The sequence below is a fragment of the Festucalex cinctus genome, chromosome 17 (assembly GCF_051991245.1).
Source record: "Festucalex cinctus isolate MCC-2025b chromosome 17, RoL_Fcin_1.0, whole genome shotgun sequence".
NCBI lineage: Eukaryota > Metazoa > Chordata > Actinopteri > Syngnathiformes > Syngnathidae > Festucalex > Festucalex cinctus.
Window position 1 is genome coordinate 1,833,898 of NC_135427.1, and position 20,531 is coordinate 1,854,428.

A 20,531-nucleotide genomic window follows, 5' to 3' on the forward strand; every position below is an offset into this window, starting at 1 on the left:
TTGTGTTGTGCTCAGCCATGGCAACATTCCGCTGAGGGTCACAGAGTGAGTATCAAATGCTCACAGCACTTAACTGAAGGAATCGTAAATATGGACCCACCGGAGCCACCTTGCTCATGTTCAAATCAATCTAAGGACCAAATTCAACAGGAAAATGTGAGTAGAGAATTATGCATATAGATTCAATTGTGTCAACCTGATTGGATTTTCCAAGTGTACGTAATTGTTGAGTTCAAATCTAGCTTTCGCTTTGCAGCCCATAGAGAAGAATGAGCAACTTTCCATCAAGGTCGACTACTTGGAGAAGAGAGTGGCTCATCTGTCCACCTCCAACACAGACCTGTCCAGCAGGCTCGTCCATAGCGAAGAGGAGAAGCTGAAGGTAGAGTGTTTTATCATTTTTGTTTGATTAAATACACCCAATTAAGCAAAAATGTCTTCTTTTTTTCCATAATCAGATATCAAAAGAGCTTGTGGAGGAAAAACTCCAAATAAACAAGATGAGAGCCCAGTTTGAAGAGGAGATGTTTGAGCTGAAAAATGAGGTAAGGGGTCATTTATTTTGGTCATGAAATCAAAACAATCGACAAACTAATTTTACATGGTTTCAAAAACAATGTGTTGATCTGTTAATCTGCATATCTAGTCTGCTTCCATGATAATACTAATAATAATAATGAGCAATAGGGGTGCAACGATAACCAGTACTGATACAGTTATTTCTGTATTAGTACTCTGTCGTGATAAAAATGCTCCGATACTACTACACTAATACCAGCCTGCCATATAATGTCCAAGCAGGACTGTTAATGTTTGTCAATTCGGAAGAATATTAGACTACAGTAAAGCACAGTTTCATCATATTTGCAAGATATAATGGCATTATAAAGTCTTGGTTACTTAGTATCGGAGCATATGCAAATGAGATGTTTGGGAGGAGAATGCCTTCTTAGCTCATTAAGTATTTGTGTACTGTATCTTCTCTGCATCTTCCCTCATCTTTAGATATTAAACCAAAAAGATGCAATCACAGAACTACAGACCGAGCGAGACAATTTACTCGGTAAGCTCCAGTCAGTCGAGACTCACCTCCAAACGGGAGAGAAAAGCGACCGAGAGTTGGCCTCGCTCAAGAGCAACTACCTGGCCCTGGCTGAGGCCCACCACAAAGAACTGGCTCAAAGCAAGGAGCTGAGTGCAGAGCTGCTGGCCTTGGCCCAGGCCCAAGATGTCCTGCGCAGCCAGCTGGCCGAGCAGCACCAGAGGGCTCGGGACACCTCGCAGGACCTTCACGGGGAACTGGACCGAGTCAGGGCCCTCGTTGGTCGCCTGTTGCAGAGCAGAATCAAGGTGAGATGTTGTCCATACGAGTGACACTATCAATGAATTCAGAATGACTGACAGACATTTTCATTTGAACAGCCAGAAGATCTTGCAACTTTGAACAAGGGGCAAAAAAGCATGGAAAAAACTGTACGTACCTGTAAGAATTTTTCCCCCCGACATTTCTTATCTCACATGAACAATTTCAATTCATTTCTCGTTGTTGCATGACGTTGTCTCACTCCATTGTTCCTTCCCGCAGCTCCTCGGAAACCAAGAGGAGATGAAAGACATGCTGGAGAAGTTGAAGCGCAGCTATGAGGAGGAGCAGAGGAAACTCGAGGAGAAGATGTGAGGAATGTTTTGGATTATCTTTCTAAAAACAGAACAAGCTTGTGAAGATGCTGGTGTTCATCCCACATGCGCATCTGCTCTTTGGTTTGATTTTCTGTTGTGGCTTCTTGACTTCCTCTTGTGATGTGGGGTTTTTTTTTTTTTTCCTCTCTTGTGGTTGGAACTGATGTTTGGCCATCAGTGGGGTGATGGGAAGAGAGCAGCAAATCCAAAACAGCCAGCAGAATGTGACGGAGAAGAGTATGGTGAGCATTCACTGTCAAGATCAATCTTCCCAGAAATAATTCAATTGATTTTTGTTTTGCCTCAAAATGCTGTAGCTGTAACATAAAAATTGTATTACGTGTTTTGCAAATATAATCACATCAGCCTTTGCCATGATGCTAAAAACTGAGCTCAGTTACATCCTGTTTCCATTGATCATCCTTGAGATGTTGATACAGCTTAATTGGACTGTACCACTGGTAAATTCAGTGGATTGATTTCTTTATTACTCAAAGGACGTGAATGTTTATTTTCTGCAATAATTAAGATTATTCTAGAAAAACAATCTTGTTCAAGAGAAAGTTTTTGACAGAAAAATGTTGACTTTTATTCCCTGAAAAAGTCATGAAGGAATCATAATTTTTTTTAAATGTAACTTAGATAATTTTGGAACCCCCAAAAAAAAGAAATGTCAGATTAAAAAATCCAAAGAAATTGTTGTAGATCTTGAGAAACAAAACTACAATTCTAGAAATAAAAAAATAACATTTATAAATTTGGAAAATAAATCATAAACATAATGCATTTTTTTTAACTAGGAAAATGTGGCATTGTATTCACCTTGGAAAGTTTTGTGCAAGAAAATTGTAGTATGTTAAAAAAATATATATCTTTGGCATTTCAGCGGGAAAAAAAATCAATTTTTTTCTAATGTTGAATAATAAAACCAAATCTTAACCTTATGAGAGTTTTACTTTTTCAAGAAAAAGTCACAATTGTATCAGAATTCTTTTTTTTTTTTTTTTATCCAAATTTTTCTTAAAAAAAATGTCCTCATTTTTCATGTTGTCATTAAGAGGTATTATGTGTAGCATTTTAAGAGGAAAATTAATAGGCTATAAAAAAAAAAAGGGAAAAAGTGAAGCGCTGTTTCACTTTAGGGAAATAAAGCCTATTACACCCATAAAATATATTTATCAATTCTGTCTCGTTTTTTTCCATCAAAGGCATGCTCGTGCTGTCTGAGTCAACTGAAGGAGGCCAAAGAGGAAATCTCCAAGCTGCAGCTGCAAGTCAAAGAGCTTCACGAGCTGTATCGTGCAAGGCTGGTGTGCTATTTAAGGGACATAACTGTGAGTAGCTGCACAAACACACAGATGGATGTTCTAAATATCTGACATCACTGATGTTTTAATTGCACAATTAGGAGTTCGTCGATGGTGTCGGGGGAGGCAAAATGGCGTCCGAGGGAAACAAGTTGAGGGCATTTGTGGACGATATGCTGCGAGATGTCCGTGCTTCCTACAGGGCCCGCGAGGAGCAGCTCGCCACCGCGACTCGGGCTTATAAAAAGAGTCTGCAGAGGACCACCAAGACCCATCACGCCCTAATATGTGCTTATAGGTCTATATAGAGAATCCAATTTTAATAAGCCATAACTGTTTAACTAATTTTTAGTTCACATGTAATGTACTCGCCATGTAGGGGACAGAGGCAGCAGATTTTGGCCAAACCAGACGAGAGACTAGAACCTGGACCCCCAGAAACTCATTTCACCCTGGAGGCCACTGATCCGAGAGAAGAATCCAAAAAACATTCCCACCAAATTGAGCATAATAAGGAGCAAGTGGTCCGAGACCAGGTAGTGCAAATAAATGGTTTATAATGTTTGCACACTTTCCTTGTATTTATTTACTTTTCTCTTCCAGGTGTCAGTCTCCAAAATGCCAACCAATCAGGAGTGAGTGTCGTTTCTCTGTATTTTGATATGTGACGAAAGTGATCAACTGTTCACGAAAACTGAACCTTCAGCAGGATGCCAAACCCGGAGCAGATATTCCAAGAATCCTGGTCGGTCATCAGGAAACAGCTGAAGGAGATAACGGACTCCACGCTGGTACGTGAAACTTTATCAGCTCTGACAATCCTCCAAGCGCAAACCTTTTACCACAGACACATAATCTTGCTTATGTTTTTTTTGTTGTTGTTACAGGGAATGTATGCGAAGGAGCACAAGCTTCTCAGCACCAGAGCAACATTTGCAGAAGCACAGGCATCCCAGTTGCAGGACTATATAGACAAGCATCTTGACAGGTCGGAAGGTCACACAATGATCATTTAGCGTTTACTTTTCAACAAAATATTGAGTTACACATTCTGCATGCAGGTATAAGCAAGAGATTGCACGTCTCCGTCAGCTGCGTGGTAAACAGGAGGCTTCGGGCACGCATAACAATCTTTAATTCAGTTATTTTTCAGAAAAGGTTATTATAGTCCAGATATCCTTATCTTATCTTTTTCTAGAAAGTCTAGTTGAAGTTATTTTTTTTTTTCAAAAATAATAATCTAAAGAGGAAAAAGTTGTTTTTTTTAAGAAAAATGTCATTGTCATATGAGTATAAATTCACCACATTACTCCTGAAAAATAAAAAGGGAAATTATTTCTAAGAAATATCAAGCTTAGATTTTTTTTTTTTCAGAGAAGAAGTGGGAGTAGGGGAGGCTGAAAAACAAATATTGAATGATAGTTGCCATATTTTGTTGGGGGGGAAAAAAGAACATTTTCTCAGAGAAAATTGATATGATATATGTGTAGGGATTTTTTTTTATTATTATTATTATGAAAAGGAAGGCATTTTTAACGTTGGTGATTTAATGAGAATAATTTTTTTTTTGGGGGGGGGGGGGTTTGGGGGGGTTATTTTTCTGGAAAAGAGATTCCATTAATGTCTCTTTTTAGAGTTAGATTTTTTTTCAAGAGAAAGTTGGGGGGGGTTTCAAGAAAATAAATAATTGTCATATGACAATAAATTCACCATATTTTTGTTTAAAAAAAAATATATATATATATATATATATATATATATATTTATATATATATATATGTACATATAAAATATATATATATATATATATTATAATTTTTTTCCCCCAATAAAAAAATTCACACAAATATGTAATAGTGTAAGAATTTTGTTAAAGAAAAAGTTATATTTCTTTTTCCTGAAAAAAAATACCATATTTAAAAGCACATTAATATTAGTGAACACACAAGTGCACATTCAAATGTGAGCACCCTGGAATGGTTTGAGAATGGCATCCCACTCCACATTCATTCATGTGATCACTAGGTGGTGTGTTTCCCCCCCTCGTGCGCTGCAATTCCCAGGAAGAAATCGGGCCTTGAGAAAAAAATGCCTGGAATGTTTGTAAAGCTTATGTCAATTTCACGAGCCGTGGAGAAGAAAGCGCAGCGACAATAAGGGGTCACCCTGGTGAGAATAATGTCATTACATGTTACCCAGACGGGTACACGCCCGTCCATGAACACTTTCCCCTTTAGTGCAATGTGAGTGCAGACCTTTTTTTTTTGTTTTGTTTTTTTTGTACTGAATGCACATTCATATTTATGGCTTCACATTTGTTGTGAAAGGCACTCCCTTTTAAATCCCTTTATCCTTTTACAGGGGGTGCATACTTTTCAGTTGTTTTGTCTATATTTGACTGGGGCCATCTACAGAATACTTTCAACTCAAAGTGTAAGACGCTCTGAGCCAGGTTAGCTTTGTAGTTAATTTGCAGTCCCTGTGGCAGGTAAACAAGAATTAAGAAAAGAAAAGAATAGAAATTAAAAAAAAAAAAAAGTTGAGGAATGGCAATAGTATAGTAAATTATTTATTTACACATAGATGTTATTATAAAAATAGTATATGCAAATATATTCACATAAATTGCATTATCCATGCATATACAGTGGCGCTAAAAAGTCTACACACCCCTGTTCAACTGACATGATTTTGTGGTAATTAAAAAAAGATACCAAGAAAATAATTTCAAAACTTTTTCCACCAGTAATGCAACCTATAACATTTACAAGAGGGAAAGTAAAAAAATAAACAACTGAAATAATGTGGTTGCAAAAGTGTGCACACCCTCTGATAGCTGTATGGAATTAACCAATCACATTTAAACTCGTGTTAAATGGAAGTCAGCACGCACCTGGCGTTTAAAGTGCCTCTGATTAACCACAAATAAACTTTAGATGTTCTAGTAGGCTTTTCTTTCTATGCAAAAACACACAGATATACTCTCATAGATAACATAACTGACTGCATTTCATCATATTCAAGTAATTAATGTCGTTACAATGAGTGGGGGGAAAAAAATTCTGAGTTTATTGACATAATTTGTAGCTGCTGTAACATCTAAAAGGAAAATGTAGCTTCAGTCATATAGATGAATATCTTCAAATTGAACCAGTCTGGGGAATTATGGGAACATTGTCGGGGAGTCATACAGACATGTCACCCCAATCCCCTTTTGAGGGGGCACGACTGCCCTCCCCCATCAGAGGAGGGGGGTGTGAAAAGTTTGAGAGGAATGGGAAGTGGGATTTTGTTGGTAATGTATTACACTCCCAGGGCCCTGGGAAAGGGTGTGTGTGGTTGGGCTGGTGGTGTGGGGGTGCAGCTTGGGCCTGTGCCAACATAGTCACTGTGCCAAAGAGCTTGTGGGAAAATCAAAAAAGCAGGTTGCTTCTTTGCTGACGTGCCAACAAAGAAGCTGTGTCGTAATCTGTGTGAAAAAAAAAAAAAAGAGAGGAGATGTAGAAACTGTCATGTAATACAGTCAGAACTTTATTTATGTACACATTTGCAAAGTGCTTTGACAGAAACAGAACACATACATAAAACTGTGTAATATTTGTTCAATGAAGTTGTATGAATGTATTCCCAATGGTCTATTCTCATCATTTTGTAGTGTTTCTTATCGCCACACTATTTTTTCCCCACTGTATGTGAAGTGAACATATATATATATATATATATATATAAATTAATAAAATGTAGTTATTTATTTATTTATTCATTTATTTATTTATTTTACCTGTCTACAAATCACTTGGCCCGTAAATCCAATTTACAAATTGACAGTGGCTCCTGAGTTAAAAGTTTCCCCAACCTTGGTCCAAATACTCGTTACGTAAAAAAAAGAAATACACCAGACCTAAACTCATATCAGCCTATTAAATGGTTTATAATCCAATCCTAATCAAATTACGGCGCTATTTAGCATCTCGTGCTAACACTCTGTTCCCCCTACGCTTTGTTTGGTTGTTGACATTTTGCGCACAGATTTGTTTTGTGGCCAGCACAGTGGGAAAAAAAAGCTTGGATAATGTGTCCTGCCCAGGATGGGAAGCCACGCAGAGGAAGTACCTCACATGGGCCGCTCGTCAAGAGGCCCTTTGTTTTACGAGGTTAATGCCTAATTGATACGGGCTTAATGAGAACGGGGCTTGCGGGTGCGCAGTGTGTGAGCCCGGGGGCCGGACGGGCCGGCCGTAATTGGAACGGACAAGCCTTGTGTGCTCCGGGAAGAGATTTAGTGGAACGCAAGAAACATAGAGTGGGAATGAGCAAGGAAAGGTGACAATGACGAGGAAGAATGTGAAGCCAGTGGGAATTTGGGAGGTTGGAATTGGGAATATCATGTGAACCAAGTTGGTAACAATGGAAACGAACAGGAAGGTTGGTTCTTGATAAAGTAGGTGGATGATGGATCAATGCTGTAAATGGCTAGCTAGCTTGCTTGTTAGCTAAACAAACATAGATAGATAGATAGATAGATAGATAGATAATGGGTTTGACGATACTGTAGAATGGCTAGCTTGCTTTTAGCTCGGTAAATTGTGAGTTAGCTATATACAGGGGGTACTGTATATAGAAATAGAGTAGGTGTATCAATACAGTAGCTAGCTAGCCAGCCAGCCAGCTTGCTTTTAGCTAAGTAAATTGTGAGCAAGCTAAATACAGGAATACTGTAGATAGAGATATAGTAGGCATCAATACTGTAGCTAGCTAGCTACAGTATTAAGCTAGCTAGCTAGCTATCTTGCTTTTAGGTAGGTAGGTACTGGGTAGGTAGGTAGGTAGGTGGGTAGAACAGATAGACAGACACACCATATTTCATCTACTGAAAGTATAAAAAAACAAAAAAAAAACAACACGCCTTAAACTGGCTAATGGCAATAAGCATGAATGTTACAGTAGTTTTAATTAAACCTGCAAACAACAATTTAACACAGAAAGAGCAGCAAAGATACAATCAGAGATGCAATACTCTGAGGTATATTCTCTGTTCTGTGGTAATGATGATTACTGAGGTTTAGTTGGAGACTTTCTCTACCTCTTCTTCGTGCTCTTAATTACACTACATCTGTACTAGTTGAACTCAGTGCTGCCATGTCAAGAAGTGGCAAAATGCTGTATTGCGACTCTAAATTCGGACGTAAATGGGGAGTATAGATTTGCGGAAACTGAGGTACGATATTGGTCACAAGACAAATCAAACTTAAGGTCACAGTACCGACATACCAACTAAATTTAAAGCTCTTCCATGTTAATCACAACTGCAATTTTGGCCGACACCTGTCTCCTCTTTTCGGACAAGTTGTCTTTTTGGCCCCCTCTTTTTCATCAAACTATTCATGCAGAGTCCCCAGCTCCTCTCCAGACAAGCTTTCAGCACCCGGACTGGAGAGGCACTAAAAGACGAGGGGGCAGGGGGTGGAGGGCTGTTTGAAAGGGGTAAAGGGTCGCATGCACTTCAGCAAACCTTGAAGAATCGGGAGTGAAAGCTATAGAGATTCTGGGTGGCTGCATGAAGGAAGAAAAAAACAAATAATGACAAGTAAAATTAAAAAAAAGAAAGGGGGGACGAGAGGGGAGGTTTGGAAGGAAAACGAATGCTTGACTTGCATGAAAAGTGGTTAAAAAAAAAAAGGGGGGAGAAATGAGGGTGAGAAAAGTAAGGACGAGGTACAGTATGGGTGAGAAAGACAGACGGGAGGGATGAACTGCAGCGAGTGAGAATGAGGCTGAGGGAAGGAAGGAGGAGAGAGACCCCTCTGCTTTCCCACACTCACGCCTGTTCCCACACTGGACCTGGCTAATCCCTGTCTTAATTGGGGGAGAATTCCAGTGCACATGTTCGCCTCAGCTGAGCGAAGGGTAAGGCTGGAATATTGGCGAGCGGTTTAGGACACATCATCTGTGCATGTTTTAGCAAATTTATTACAGTTAATTTTTTTTGGATGCACGACAATGTATCTGGAAAGTATCCGCATTATCGGTTTATGTTGTTTTATAGCCTAGTTTTTGCTGAATAATATTGAATGTAAAATCCTCTTTAATCCTGTTCTTTACGCCTACACAAAAGCAACCACCGTTGATACATTTTATAATGTACATCTTTAGGTCTGATTATTGCTAATTGTGAGATTAAGTTTGAAAAAATAACCAGAAATGAGAAGAATACAATTGTGTGCAAAAGCGACGGCGATCATATCAGGTCTTAAAATAAGCATTACTTCATAATTTTTATCAGCTTTGATCCATATTTCACGGCCATTGTCACGTGCTTTACGACACTGCGCCAGTCAGTATCAGTTGACGCATTTTGCCTGGAAGCTGCAAAAAAAACAGGAGGGGAGGGAGGAGGGAGTGCAAGGAGATACTAGTAACATAACAAAACAAGCTTGAGTGGCAGTTTCGTTCCTTCCTACCTCTTTACTCACCAACAACTCGTACAATAGGAGCGTAACTTAAGTCTCGGCAGGACAAACGGTGCGGGGCAGTGGAAAGGAACTAAACTTTCTCAGCTTTTCATCCAAACTCTTGCGGTTATTTGATCAGGTTTTAGCTGAATAGAAACAGGTGTATGCGGCCTTTATTATCATCTTGAAGACTAATGACGTAAGAAAACATGTTGCACCATTTAAAGGGGAAGGGGGAAGTCAAACCCCCAAATTTTTTTTGACAATATGTTTCCCATTAGTATAAATGTTAGTGGAATATGAGTTAAGCAATAAAATCCAGCCGTTTTTAGCCATCTCCGGGGGCGGCCATTTTGCTACTTGCTGTCGACTGAAGATGACATCACAGTTGATCAGGGCTCGGGTACAACCAATCACAGCGCAGCTTCAGAAAACAGGTGCGCGCCGAGATCTCGTGGCGCAACGGTAGCGCGTCTGACTCCAGAAAACCGGTGCGCTCTGATTGGTCATTGCCTGAGCCCTGAGCAACTGTGATGTCATCTTCAGTCGACAGCAAGTGGCAAAATGGCTGCACCCTAAGATGGATAAAAATGGCTGGGTTTTGCTTCATAGCTCGTATTCCACACATGTAATATTAATCAGAATGTCATGTTTAGACTAGTGAGGTCACATATAACATTTTAGTGTCAAGAAATGTTTACGGTTGACTTGTACTTTAAGGACAAAATAACACAAGTAAATAGTCATGTGTACATTCACCAGTCTGGCATTCGAGCAGGGGTGTGTAGATTTTTTAAATTCACTTAAATGCCCGCTACTAGATGAATCCTGAATACAGAAACAGCGAAATTCTCTTAAGTGGCCTTATTAGAGCACAGTGTTAGTGTTGGGAGTTTTTTTGGGTTTTTTTGCCCCGGGGAAACAGCGAGGAGGTGGCAGTTGGCCCTTCATCATTCACTCCCTTTGCCTTTCATCAACGTTTTTGGCGGGAAAATGGCCGAGGATGATCGTTTGAACCTCCCTGAGAAAAGGGGGTGGCCCGTGCGCACCATGTCCACTCTTGCCTTGATTGATTTTCGGTGCACTTTTTTCGAAGGGATTACAGCCATCTGCAGGCTCTTGAGGAACAAAAGGGGCCTCCTTGCTCTTCTCCCCTCGCTACTTCTCAATATAATAACACAGCCACGTAAAGAGAAATGTGGAATTTTTAGTGACACAGTCAGACATCAATTGGACAATATTGTTTTGGGTGTAGCTTACAGCGGCGTCGACGGCAGATGACATGGATGAAACGCATCATCCATCACAGTCAGTTTCCCTGTAGCTTGACGGATGGAAACGCTCCGCAGAAATTCCCACCTCGCGCTTCCAGCTGTCCGAAAGGGCTGTAATGGGAATCCGCTCGTGGAAATTGCTCGCGCTCAGCTGGTGGCTGCTGATCTGAGGCGGACACGCTTGGCTTGTGCTGTTTGGTTGCCAAGGATACAGCTGTTTGTTCATCACGCAGTAAAATGGATTCTTTGACGTCTATAGTCGTCAATGGCAGTGAATGTTTGGGGATGGAGCCCTGCCACGTGTATCAAAAAAGTGAACGGTTAACAAGTTTTTAGCAATGTTATGCTATTAGACAAGGCTATATCCTAAGATTGGCCACTCCTGTTTAAAAAACAAAACAGAAAACGATTGCGCCACGCAGATGCGTCAGCCGCACTTTCCAAATCAGCAGCCGACACGCCCTCACAGCTGTGGTGAACGTTATGGGAAAGACTGGTTCTTCCCAGCCCCAAATTAAACATTTGAAGAGGATGTTACGGGGAAAGAGTTCCAATGAGTCAGACGAGATACGGTCGAAATCAAACAGGTTTTTCGGGTAGTGTACAATATCTGAATGCACTTCACTTGTTTCATGATTGACACTATTTACGATTTAAACGTGATTTAGTCTGTTAAAAGCTAGAAAGGTTCTTCAACATTCCAACATTCATCAAGAGTTTTCCGCAATTAATTCACATCTGTAGACATTTCAACAAAAACATCCCAAATGAACTCAATGCAATTATAAAAGGATCAAGAAAAAGGTTGGACTTTCAAGGATTGAGGATTAAAATTTGTAGTTAGGTTCAAATTATGATTTCAAGACAACGTTAAGTTTTCAATTTAAGGTTTCAACTTCAGGCGTGGTTTTGTGCATGTGTTGAACAGAAAAGTGCTGTTGAGCTCCTTTAGTTACATTCCTTCCTTCCTTCCTTCCTTCCTCTATACTGTCCTTGTATCGTACTATTTTTTCTTCTTTGCTACTATCCTGACTTCCTTTCTTCCTTCCATACTGTCCTTGTTTCCTACTATTCTTCCTTCTTTCCTACTATCCCTTCTTCCTTCCTTCCTTCCTTCCATACTGTCCTTGTTTCCTATTATTCTTCCTTCCTTTCTCCCTCCCTTCCTCCCTCCCTGCCTTCCTCCCTGCCTTCCTCCATCCATCCATAAATAAGGACATTTAAAAAATAGATACCAACTTTTTTTCTGTATACTCAGGGTTCATTAAACTCAGGAGGCAATCCGAGGATATGCATGACATGCAGGGTGGGGGTTGCACTGGCCAATAAGAGTGTAGGAGCACTGCACCTCAGTGATGTTGCATGCGTTTTTGTGTGCATGCGTCCGTGTTCCCCTCAAACTTCCCTTGGGGGCTAACTGAGCAAACGTCCACGCCCTCTCCAATGTCTCTCCAAATCTCTTTCCTGAGGTCTTCGCGCTTCGCTCTGTCGACACCTCGGCCACACAACACCAAAGAGGGAGGGGGCGGGGTCTACTTTGGGGTGCTTTGGACCTGAGGGAAGCAGCAGTGTTGCATGCTCGCTCAACTTTCATTTAAATTCCAACATTCACAATCAGTGTATCAGCACAGTATGCTCTCACACACGTGGAAATATTTGTGCTCGCACATTACTGAAATGTGAAATTAAATAGTCCTTCAACTCATATTGCATTTTAGTATGCGTGAAAGGATTTCAAGTTGCTCTTACGCACACACTCTGAGGATGGCGTGAGCGACTGTGTGGCACCTCGGCCCAGACGTGCCTGCCACGGTGCTGCCTTTATGGCAATTTATTGCTTCCTGGCTCCTGAAAATGGCAGCGCGAGGACAACAGAATTCCAACCCCTGTTTGCCACGCACACCCGCACCAGCATAGACACACACGCGAGCGCTCGCACTCTCCCTAAATCTTGCCGGCCTTCTTGTCGTTCGCCTTTCGGGCTCGCATTCATGGCTACTCAACGTGACTTATGTGTGAGAAAGGTTTACCCTTGAGCTCAAACTGAACCTTTTAACGAGCTTTTTCAATTCACGTTTGAGAATTGCAGTAAAACAAGCGCACATCTGTAGAATGATTTCTTAAAGTGTATTTGAATGACAGCACATACAAAACATCAACAATACTGACATTTAGAATTTCTTATGCACATATTTACATGTTTTTTTTTTTCATATTCACATATACACATAGCAAATGGCAGTTCTTAAGACTTCGGCACTTGAAAGTCATTTGGTATGATCTCATTATTGATATAGTGCACATAAGAAAACAGCATTTGTCAACGTTTCTCAAATAGAAAACATTTTGTCACCAGTTCCATTATATAAGATTATTTACATGTCATTTACAAAGTCATGTTTACAATCTGTATGCACATATATTAGCTGCACCTCTCTGCTACATATACTTGCTTTTTATATTTACTTTTTTTTTTTTTTGGTTTTTGAGTGTTTGCAGCATTGCGATTCGTTCCCTTTCTTTCACTCAGTGCAATTCCCTCTCACTTATAATCTCCTTATTACCAGCAGTCGTCCACTCATGTAAGATACTAAAACTTATTCATATCACCGCTGAGTTCATTTCCGTACATTCCCTGAGTTTCAGTGACTCCCGATGGGGGCCGAAATTGTCATAGTTGTTCCATGAAATTGTCTATGCTCTTCATTTTGAACCATTTCTCTCTCAGGTGTTCGATTTCTCTTTTGGCCAATCAGATTGCAGCCTCTGTGTTGCCATGTCGCGCTAGCCCATGTGCCAACTGTATTAGCAACCAATTCGCTAACTGCCTCACAATAATGCTTTGTACGTTTTGATCATATTATTGGATATATTTTGTTTGTCTAATCGAAGTGGGGCAGTACCAAATGCATCTGGTTGAACTTAATTAACCCCAAAACAAAATGCTTCTATTCTCCATGGCAACCAGGAAGCTGACATGACAACCCCGCGGGGCTGTTATTGCACTGAAATGGCGTCCATTTCTCTCGGCTCCGTCACTTGAAGCGGGCCGACCCGGCGTTCCATTCCGCCGCGGTTCTGTCGTAAACAAGCCGCGACAAAGTTTTTCAGTCCACAGGAAGTTCGCAAGGAATCTGCTGGGCCGCTTTGGCGGTGGTGTAAGTCTGCAGGAAGTCCTTGTAGCGAGGAGCGCAACCCAGCCAGGCCTCGCCGAAGTGGACCCGACCGGTGAAGAGGAAGCTGCCGGGCCCCGGTTTGACGCCGCACTGCAGGAGGGTGCGGATGTCCCCCCGAGCGGCCAGGCGGCCGCCGCCGGTGAAGAGGGCGTACTTTTGGCGGAAGACCCGCGTGGCGGCCACCCTGATGACGGCGGCGCGGAGGTTGTCGTCTTCCTCCACGGACCGGATGTTGCCTCGAACCACTGCGGAGACAGTTGATGTTGTCACCGTGAGACCAACGGAAGCAGGTTTAAAGTTGATATTTCAACATGATTGCAAGAAGTGTCATTTTGTTTTCTAATGTTGTTTTCTTTTGTCTGATCAACTTCTCCGCAGTTCGTCTTTGGAGACTGTCAGTCATGCAGCACATGAGGATCCCGAAAAATAATGGTGAGACCTTTTTTTTTCCTTCCATCATTCCTACAGTGCTTGCTTCCTTACCTTCTTCATTTTTTACATCCTCCCATCCTTCTTTTCAAACATCCTTTCCTTCACTACTTCTTTCTTTTTCTTTCTTTCTTACTTATATCTTTCCTTTCTCTATTCCTCCATATTTCCTTCCTTTCTTCATACCTCGCTTCCTTCCTCCTTTCCTTTCTTTATTCCTTCCTTTTTCCCAGCCTTCTTTATTTCCCATTCTCCTTTATTTACTTATTGCCTTCGTTTTCTTCCTTCGTCATCATTCTTTTCACTCCCTCCCATTCTTCCTTCCTTCTTTCCTTCCTTCCTTCCTCTTAAGCTACAGGTTAATTATACTTTCTGCCATCTAGTGGAAGTGTAGGTCTATCTTTTGTTCCTGTCCATATACTTCACTTGCATAGATAGAGAAAGCAACAAATTATTTATGGCAAAGAATTCTAGCTTTTGGGCCAATTAAGTGCAAATGGATAAGGATAGAGGTTTTACTGCAAGACTTATTTGTCAGCTTCCAATGTCCTAACAGCTCAGACACTATTTTTTTTCTTCTCCCAGGCAATAGGGGAATGCCACATTTGGAATTGATGACGCCTTTTGGATTAAAGGTAAATTGTCTTCAACAACCAAGAAGAGTCCAGTTGTCTGTATTAACCAGATAGCTCAATCTGAGCCTGCAGATTAGTGCTTCCCTAGGAGGGTCCTGGGGATGCTGTTTCCACCTTTGCCCTTTGTCCTTTCTGAGAAGAGCGGATTTTAAGCTTTGCCCTTAAACCGATTTGCGGAAATTGCTTTTTTTTTTTCCTGCTTTGTGTCTTATTTTGGTGGTCTGCTTTCGATGTGGTGTGAACCACAATTCCCAATGTGAGGCTGTGCAACTTACCAAAGTCACTCGTACACACAGCCATGAGGATCTCAGTGTCGTTGCAGGGTCGGCACGCTTCTGAGGAGGAAACGCAGGGAGAATCGGTTAGCGGGCTCGCATGAATCTTCTGAGAAAACATGTACAGTGCATGCTAATAAGAAATCAAGAAGAAAAGCACACATGCTAAGGAATGTGTGCAACAAAGGAAGGAAGGACCAACCACTAACAGACAGCTGCTACTTTTACAGTTGAGGCTTTAAAGGTGCACAGTTCTCTGCACTGCACACCATTTACAGGATTAAAATCCCCCCCACATCCTAAAACCTTCCTGGGTGTCTGCAGTCACACCTCTACAAAGCCTCCGGGGGCCAAAAGAGAGGCAGTGGGGCTAGACTTCAAAGATACGTTTGAGTACCACAATCATGCTCATAAAAAAAAAAAAAAGAAATCGGACCACTCTGACCATAGTGGCTGAAAAAACTACAATTTACAATTTTAGTTCATGAAAATTGAGAGTAGCTTACAAAATGATCTTTGACAAAGCCTTAATGACTTGTGGCCTAAGCCAAACTATCGTAAGTCAAAAAGCAAGTCAAAAATATTTTTTTTTTAGTTTCACTTCAAATTAAGCCAGTTTTAGACTTTTGAGTTTATTCAACACTGAGATTTATTTTTTTTAGTGTAACTTAAAATCAGAAAGCTGTATCTGACTTGAGTCACACTAATTTAAGTCAGATCAGCTAAGATTTTTTTAGTTTGACTCAAGTCAAACTAAGTTAGGCGAACTCTTAATTTTTTCAATTTAGTCCAAGATTTTTTTTTGTTTAACTTAAACTTAGAAGTCTTTTGTTAATCTGACTTAAGTCATACTTACCTAAATCAGACTACATAAGATTTTGGAGTTTGACTTAATTCAGATGAACTAAGATTTTTTTGTTTAACTAAAAATTAAGTCATGCTAAGATTTTTAAGTTTCCTTAAGACTAAGATTTTTTAGGTTAACTTAAACCCAGAAATATTTGTTAGTCTGACATAATTAAGTCACAATAACTAACTTAAGTCGGAATTACTAAGAGTTTTGAATTTGACTTAAGTCAAACTATCTTAATTCAGACGAACTGATTTTTTTAGTTTAACTTGAACTCAGAAATCGGATTTTTTTTCAGTTTAACTTCAACTCAGAAATTTTTGTTAATCAGACTTGATTTACAAGGTCAAAATAATTCAGTTAAGCACTTCAAAATGTTAACAGTCAATTTCTCTAAGATTTTGCTCAGACAATGTGAAATGTACATTAGATTAACGTGTTCCAATCAACAATCAAATCTCATCATTTTATTTTTAAACATGAATACAACTTTTGAATACGCTTTTATTTGAACAGCAAACCACTGCACTTCGATTTTAATAGTTCCTTGAGGTTGACTGGCGGCCCCTATCCAACCCCTGCGCATTCTCCACAGTGAAACCCTTCTTGATAAATGAGATTCCTTCCTCTCCAGTCCCAAAGCAAACTTAATGTGCGCGGCCGAGGGGGCGAAGGGGGCGGGTTGTCGGTCTCCGGCTACAGACAAGTCTACCCACAGCGAGGCAGCTCAACAAAAGAATGGAGCATCTCAGCTGGGGAGAGGCCTCTGTTGCCTAGGAGACGGCAGTAATCCCAGAATGTTTCGGCATTCAAAGCACTGTGGACTCTGGAGAAAGACCCACATACTGAGCTTTTGTAAAATCCAAATTCCCCTCCTCTCTACCCGCTTCTCCTGATCCAAACCAACATGCCTCTAGTGTAAGGAAAGTTTGCCCACTTCCTCCTGGAAAATCCAATCAGCCCAGAGAAGCCTGCTCGGAATTACCAATTAGGGGCTATGTGGTTTTGGTGGTACATTCTGTCATCACTGACTGTCAGACTGGTGCAGTTCCCAATCAGAATGCATGAACGTGAGCTAAAGCAGTGACACCTGGCATGTATCGACGAATGCGTTTGAATCTCAAAGCATCTTTTCCCATTGAAATGAATGGAAATTCCATTAATCCGTTCCATCCGTCCCCAAAAGAGTAAAACTCACCAACAGTACTGATCTGGTTGGAGTCAAGAGACACGCGCGCAGTCCAGTCCCCCCTCAGCTCATATCGGAAGGACGCGATGCGCCGGCTGATGTCTTGGTGAGGCGTCGCCTGCATGAACAGAGCCACCTTCTCCCCCGGCAGGCGACTAAAGCAGCGCACCCTGGGCGGGGGGGACGACTCGGGCCGGTCCCCCACCAGCAGCTCCAGCACGCCGTCCCTCTCCAGGTAGAGCTGGGCGCCGTGGAAGTGCTCCGAGGGCTTGACGCAGGCCGTGATGAGGCCCGAGCCGCCGCCTCCGCCCCCGGGACCCACCGCCACGGAGGGGAGGCGGGGGGATAGGGTGAGGCGAAGGGCTCCTTTGGGGTACAGCCAGTCCAGGGTGCCCTCGGAACAGTGGAGGGAGATTTGCTCCACGCTGCCTTGCTGCTGTGACAAACCACTGGAAGGAAGAAACGAGAATTATTTGAACAGGAAGGGACTGTTTTCTGTACCCTCATTCGGGGAAAAGCACAGGAGAGCATGCAAACTCCCTACAAGAAGATTGGAGCTGAGACTCAAACCCAGAACTACAAAACTGCGAGGCAGAAATGCTCTAGTACAAAGTGCTGCCCTTTAAGATATATGCACCTGGAATTTCAAAATTTTACATGTTATAGAGAGATAATGATACGTTTTTAAAAGCATATCATACATGACATTCGGAGCTGAGATTCAAACCCAGTACCACTAAACTGCAAGGTAGAAATGCTAACCACTAGCACACCGTGCTGTCCATGTACCTAGAATTTCTAAAGTTCAACTTTGACATGTCTGTGAGAGTTAAAAACATTACTGCAGAAAGGTTGACTTTGAAATTCAAACCCAGAACTATAAAACTGCAAGGCAGCGATGCTAACCACTAGCCACCACTAGTTGCTCATTAGGATAATTGAACCTGAGAATAAAAATTTTCAACTTTGACATGTTCAGAGCCAGTTAAAATGTATATAAAGATGCATCATACAGGAAGGTCGGAGCTAAGATTCAAACCCAGAACCACAAGACTGCGAGGCAGAATTGTTAACCACTACATCACTGTGCTGCTCATGTACCCGGAAATTAAAGATTTCAACTTTGACATGTTAGAGAGAGATAATAATATGTTTTCAAAGAAATACAGAAAGGTTCGAGCTGAGATTCAAACCCAGAACCACAAAACTGTGAAATGTAAAATCAACCACTATTCCACCACCGTTCTGCCCTTTAACAAATATGTACCTGGAAAGTCTTATTTTCAACTGTGACATTTGAGAGAAGTTTTTCATGACATATAATATTTATTCACACAGCAAGATCATAGCTGAGATTCCAACACAGAACCACAAAACTGCGAGGCGGAATGCATGCTAACCACTAGTATACCATGCTGCCCATTAAACTATAACTGTTAGCCCGATATGAAGATATCATTTAATGTTTTTTTTTTTTTTTTTTTTTTTTTTTTTTTTTTTTTTTTTTTTTTAAATGATCGTCTGGGAAAATAACTGCGATGCGTCCAACTGAAACACACCGCTTGTGTTCCTTGCTACATTCAATTCAACTTCACAGGAATCTTAATTAAGGACTACTGAGGGAAAGCGCCGCCTGTTGGCAACTTTGTGAAGCACAACCTTGCTCTCAAACATACAAGAGCAGTCACCCCCACCTACCAAAGTCTGACAGTTGGAATATTATTCCTAGTTGTGCAGTTCGCAATTAATCCCCTCAATCTCCTGTGCGTCTGGACCCTGCAGACCTCATGTCTTCTTGAAAACATTTCGATTGCCCCTAATGGCCAACACGTCTCAACGTGTTGCAGGCAGGCAAGCGCTGTCCTGCAACTTGGGCACTTATAAACCGACCACCTGTAGCTTCTATGTAAATAAGCTTCTGTGGAATACTTGCCTCCCTCTCCAACTGCACTGATCCTCGGAATAGTTGCACAGTGCTGCATGGAATAAAATCCAAATGGCGTAAATCCCCAAAAGATGCATCTTCAAATACAACTGATGTCAGATAAAAACGAATTTATATATTTAAAAAAAAAATCCAAATATGAGCTCCTTTAAAAAAACAATCTAATGTTATCTGACTTCACAGCCATAGTGATGCATCCTCTCCAGATAAGAGAATGTGCCTCCGAACGACCGACCGCCTGTCTGTCTGCGCCAAACTGAGTCAAGCTCCAAAGTTTATTCCCCCTAAAGAAACTTGAGCGACCAATCAGAGGCCGAGGCAGGAAACTTTAAACCACTCTCACAAGTGGGAGGGGGAAGGGTGGAGTTTGGAGGAGGTGGTGGGGTCTGGGGGACTCCGGACTGGGGGGGTTATGCATTGTGACCTGAAGAAATCGTGACAGTGCACAAGTATGTTACAATTCTCCATTGTGTTGGCCAGCATATACTGCAAAGTGAGACAATGTGAGCAGTTTGTGTAGCTCCTCCCCCAATTCTACATATGTAAACGTTGTGCTTTTAACATAATTAACATGAGTTAAAACTTCAATAAGCAAACAAAGGCCGTGCTCCCAGTTTAATAATGCTAATCTTATTTTCAGATAACTGCAACGACGTTGGTGGTTGGTCCTCCTCTGGTTTGATGACCTTCGCCCCCTGCTCCGCCTGGCCTTCGTGCCGAGGTATTTAGAAGCAAATGAAATATTCTTTTGTGCAAACACCTCCATCCATCTCGCCGAATTACTGACTTGCGTGATGAAAGTCAAGGCCTCGTGGATGGAGTTATGACAAGGCCGCTGGGCCGGGACAAAGGCACATGTGCAGAAATCCAGCTGCTTTATTGTCTCCAGTAGGACGGAGCTTTGTGGTCCTGCGGGCTTATTTCAAAAGCAGAGCACAGAAGTGCGGCTGGAAAAATGAATCCATTAATGTCAAAACTCGGTGATGGGCGATAATGGGATGTCAAGCAACTGCATGGATTAGTAGCCTGATCAGATTTACCAGTTTACCTAAATTATGAGTATCCTTCAGAACTATAAATAGCTCACAACACGCCGTGTTAATCATTTTATGTGATCAACATTTTTCATTAACAAAACTTATGTTAATTATTTAAATTAAGAAGAAAATTCAGGTTGGAGAAAACTATAAAAACTGGAAATCTAGCAATTGATTAGCTTGGCATCTAGCTAAGCAGCTAGCCTAGCTTCAGTCCATTATGATTTCCACTATTTCAAGCCAATAATTTACAATTAATATTATAATAATTTAAGTGTTTGA

The 20,531-nt window shown here is 41.2% G+C and overlaps 2 protein-coding genes across 3 annotated transcripts; one reads left to right on the forward strand and one right to left on the reverse strand.

Moving 5' to 3' along the window:
- The first annotated feature begins 19 nt into the window (after window positions 1-19).
- Window positions 20-4,527, forward strand: ccdc78 (coiled-coil domain containing 78). 2 transcript variants are annotated; one of them, XM_077502953.1, is made up of 14 exons: window positions 20-156; window positions 257-382; window positions 459-545; window positions 1,006-1,350; window positions 1,423-1,473; window positions 1,586-1,674; window positions 1,859-1,922; window positions 2,889-3,014; window positions 3,089-3,285; window positions 3,367-3,523; window positions 3,591-3,622; window positions 3,694-3,778; window positions 3,875-3,975; window positions 4,049-4,527. In XM_077502953.1, exons 1-14 carry the CDS (start codon window positions 91-93, stop codon window positions 4,122-4,124), a joined length of 1,602 nt encoding a protein of 533 aa, XP_077359079.1. In that variant the 5' UTR covers window positions 20-90; the 3' UTR covers window positions 4,125-4,527. The 2 variants fall into 2 exon arrangements, with proteins under 2 accessions (XP_077359079.1, XP_077359080.1); XM_077502954.1 differs by having other exon boundaries at window positions 3,697-3,778.
- Window positions 4,528-12,826: 8,299 nt separating this feature from the next.
- On the reverse strand, window positions 12,827-19,487 carry metrn (meteorin, glial cell differentiation regulator). The gene is made up of 4 exons (XM_077503227.1): window positions 19,201-19,487; window positions 17,277-17,716; window positions 15,229-15,288; window positions 12,827-14,134 (listed from the first exon to the last, which is right to left on the reverse strand). The coding sequence occupies exons 1-4, from the start codon at window positions 19,287-19,289 to the stop codon at window positions 13,821-13,823; spliced, it is 903 nt and encodes a 300-aa protein (XP_077359353.1). The 5' UTR covers window positions 19,290-19,487; the 3' UTR covers window positions 12,827-13,820.
- Window positions 19,488-20,531: the final 1,044 nt, after the last annotated feature.

Coding starts and splice junctions, on each gene's coding strand:
- ccdc78 (XM_077502953.1), top strand. CDS start 91: ATGGACCCACCGGAGCCACCTTGCTCATGTTCAAATCAATCTAAGGAC. Junction 1,351..1,422: donor TGTTGCAGAGCAGAATCAAG/GTGAGATGTTGT, acceptor TCATTTGAACAG/CCAGAAGATCTTGCAACTTT. Junction 1,923..2,888: donor ATGTGACGGAGAAGAGTATG/GTGAGCATTCAC, acceptor TTTCCATCAAAG/GCATGCTCGTGCTGTCTGAG.
- metrn (XM_077503227.1), bottom strand. CDS start 19,289: ATGCATCTTTTGGGGATTTACGCCATTTGGATTTTATTCCATGCAGCA. Junction 15,289..17,276: donor CAACCAGATCAGTACTGTTG/GTGAGTTTTACT, acceptor TTTCCTCCTCAG/AAGCGTGCCGACCCTGCAAC. Junction 14,135..15,228: donor TGTGTGTACGAGTGACTTTG/GTAAGTTGCACA, acceptor CTGTCTCCGCAG/TGGTTCGAGGCAACATCCGG.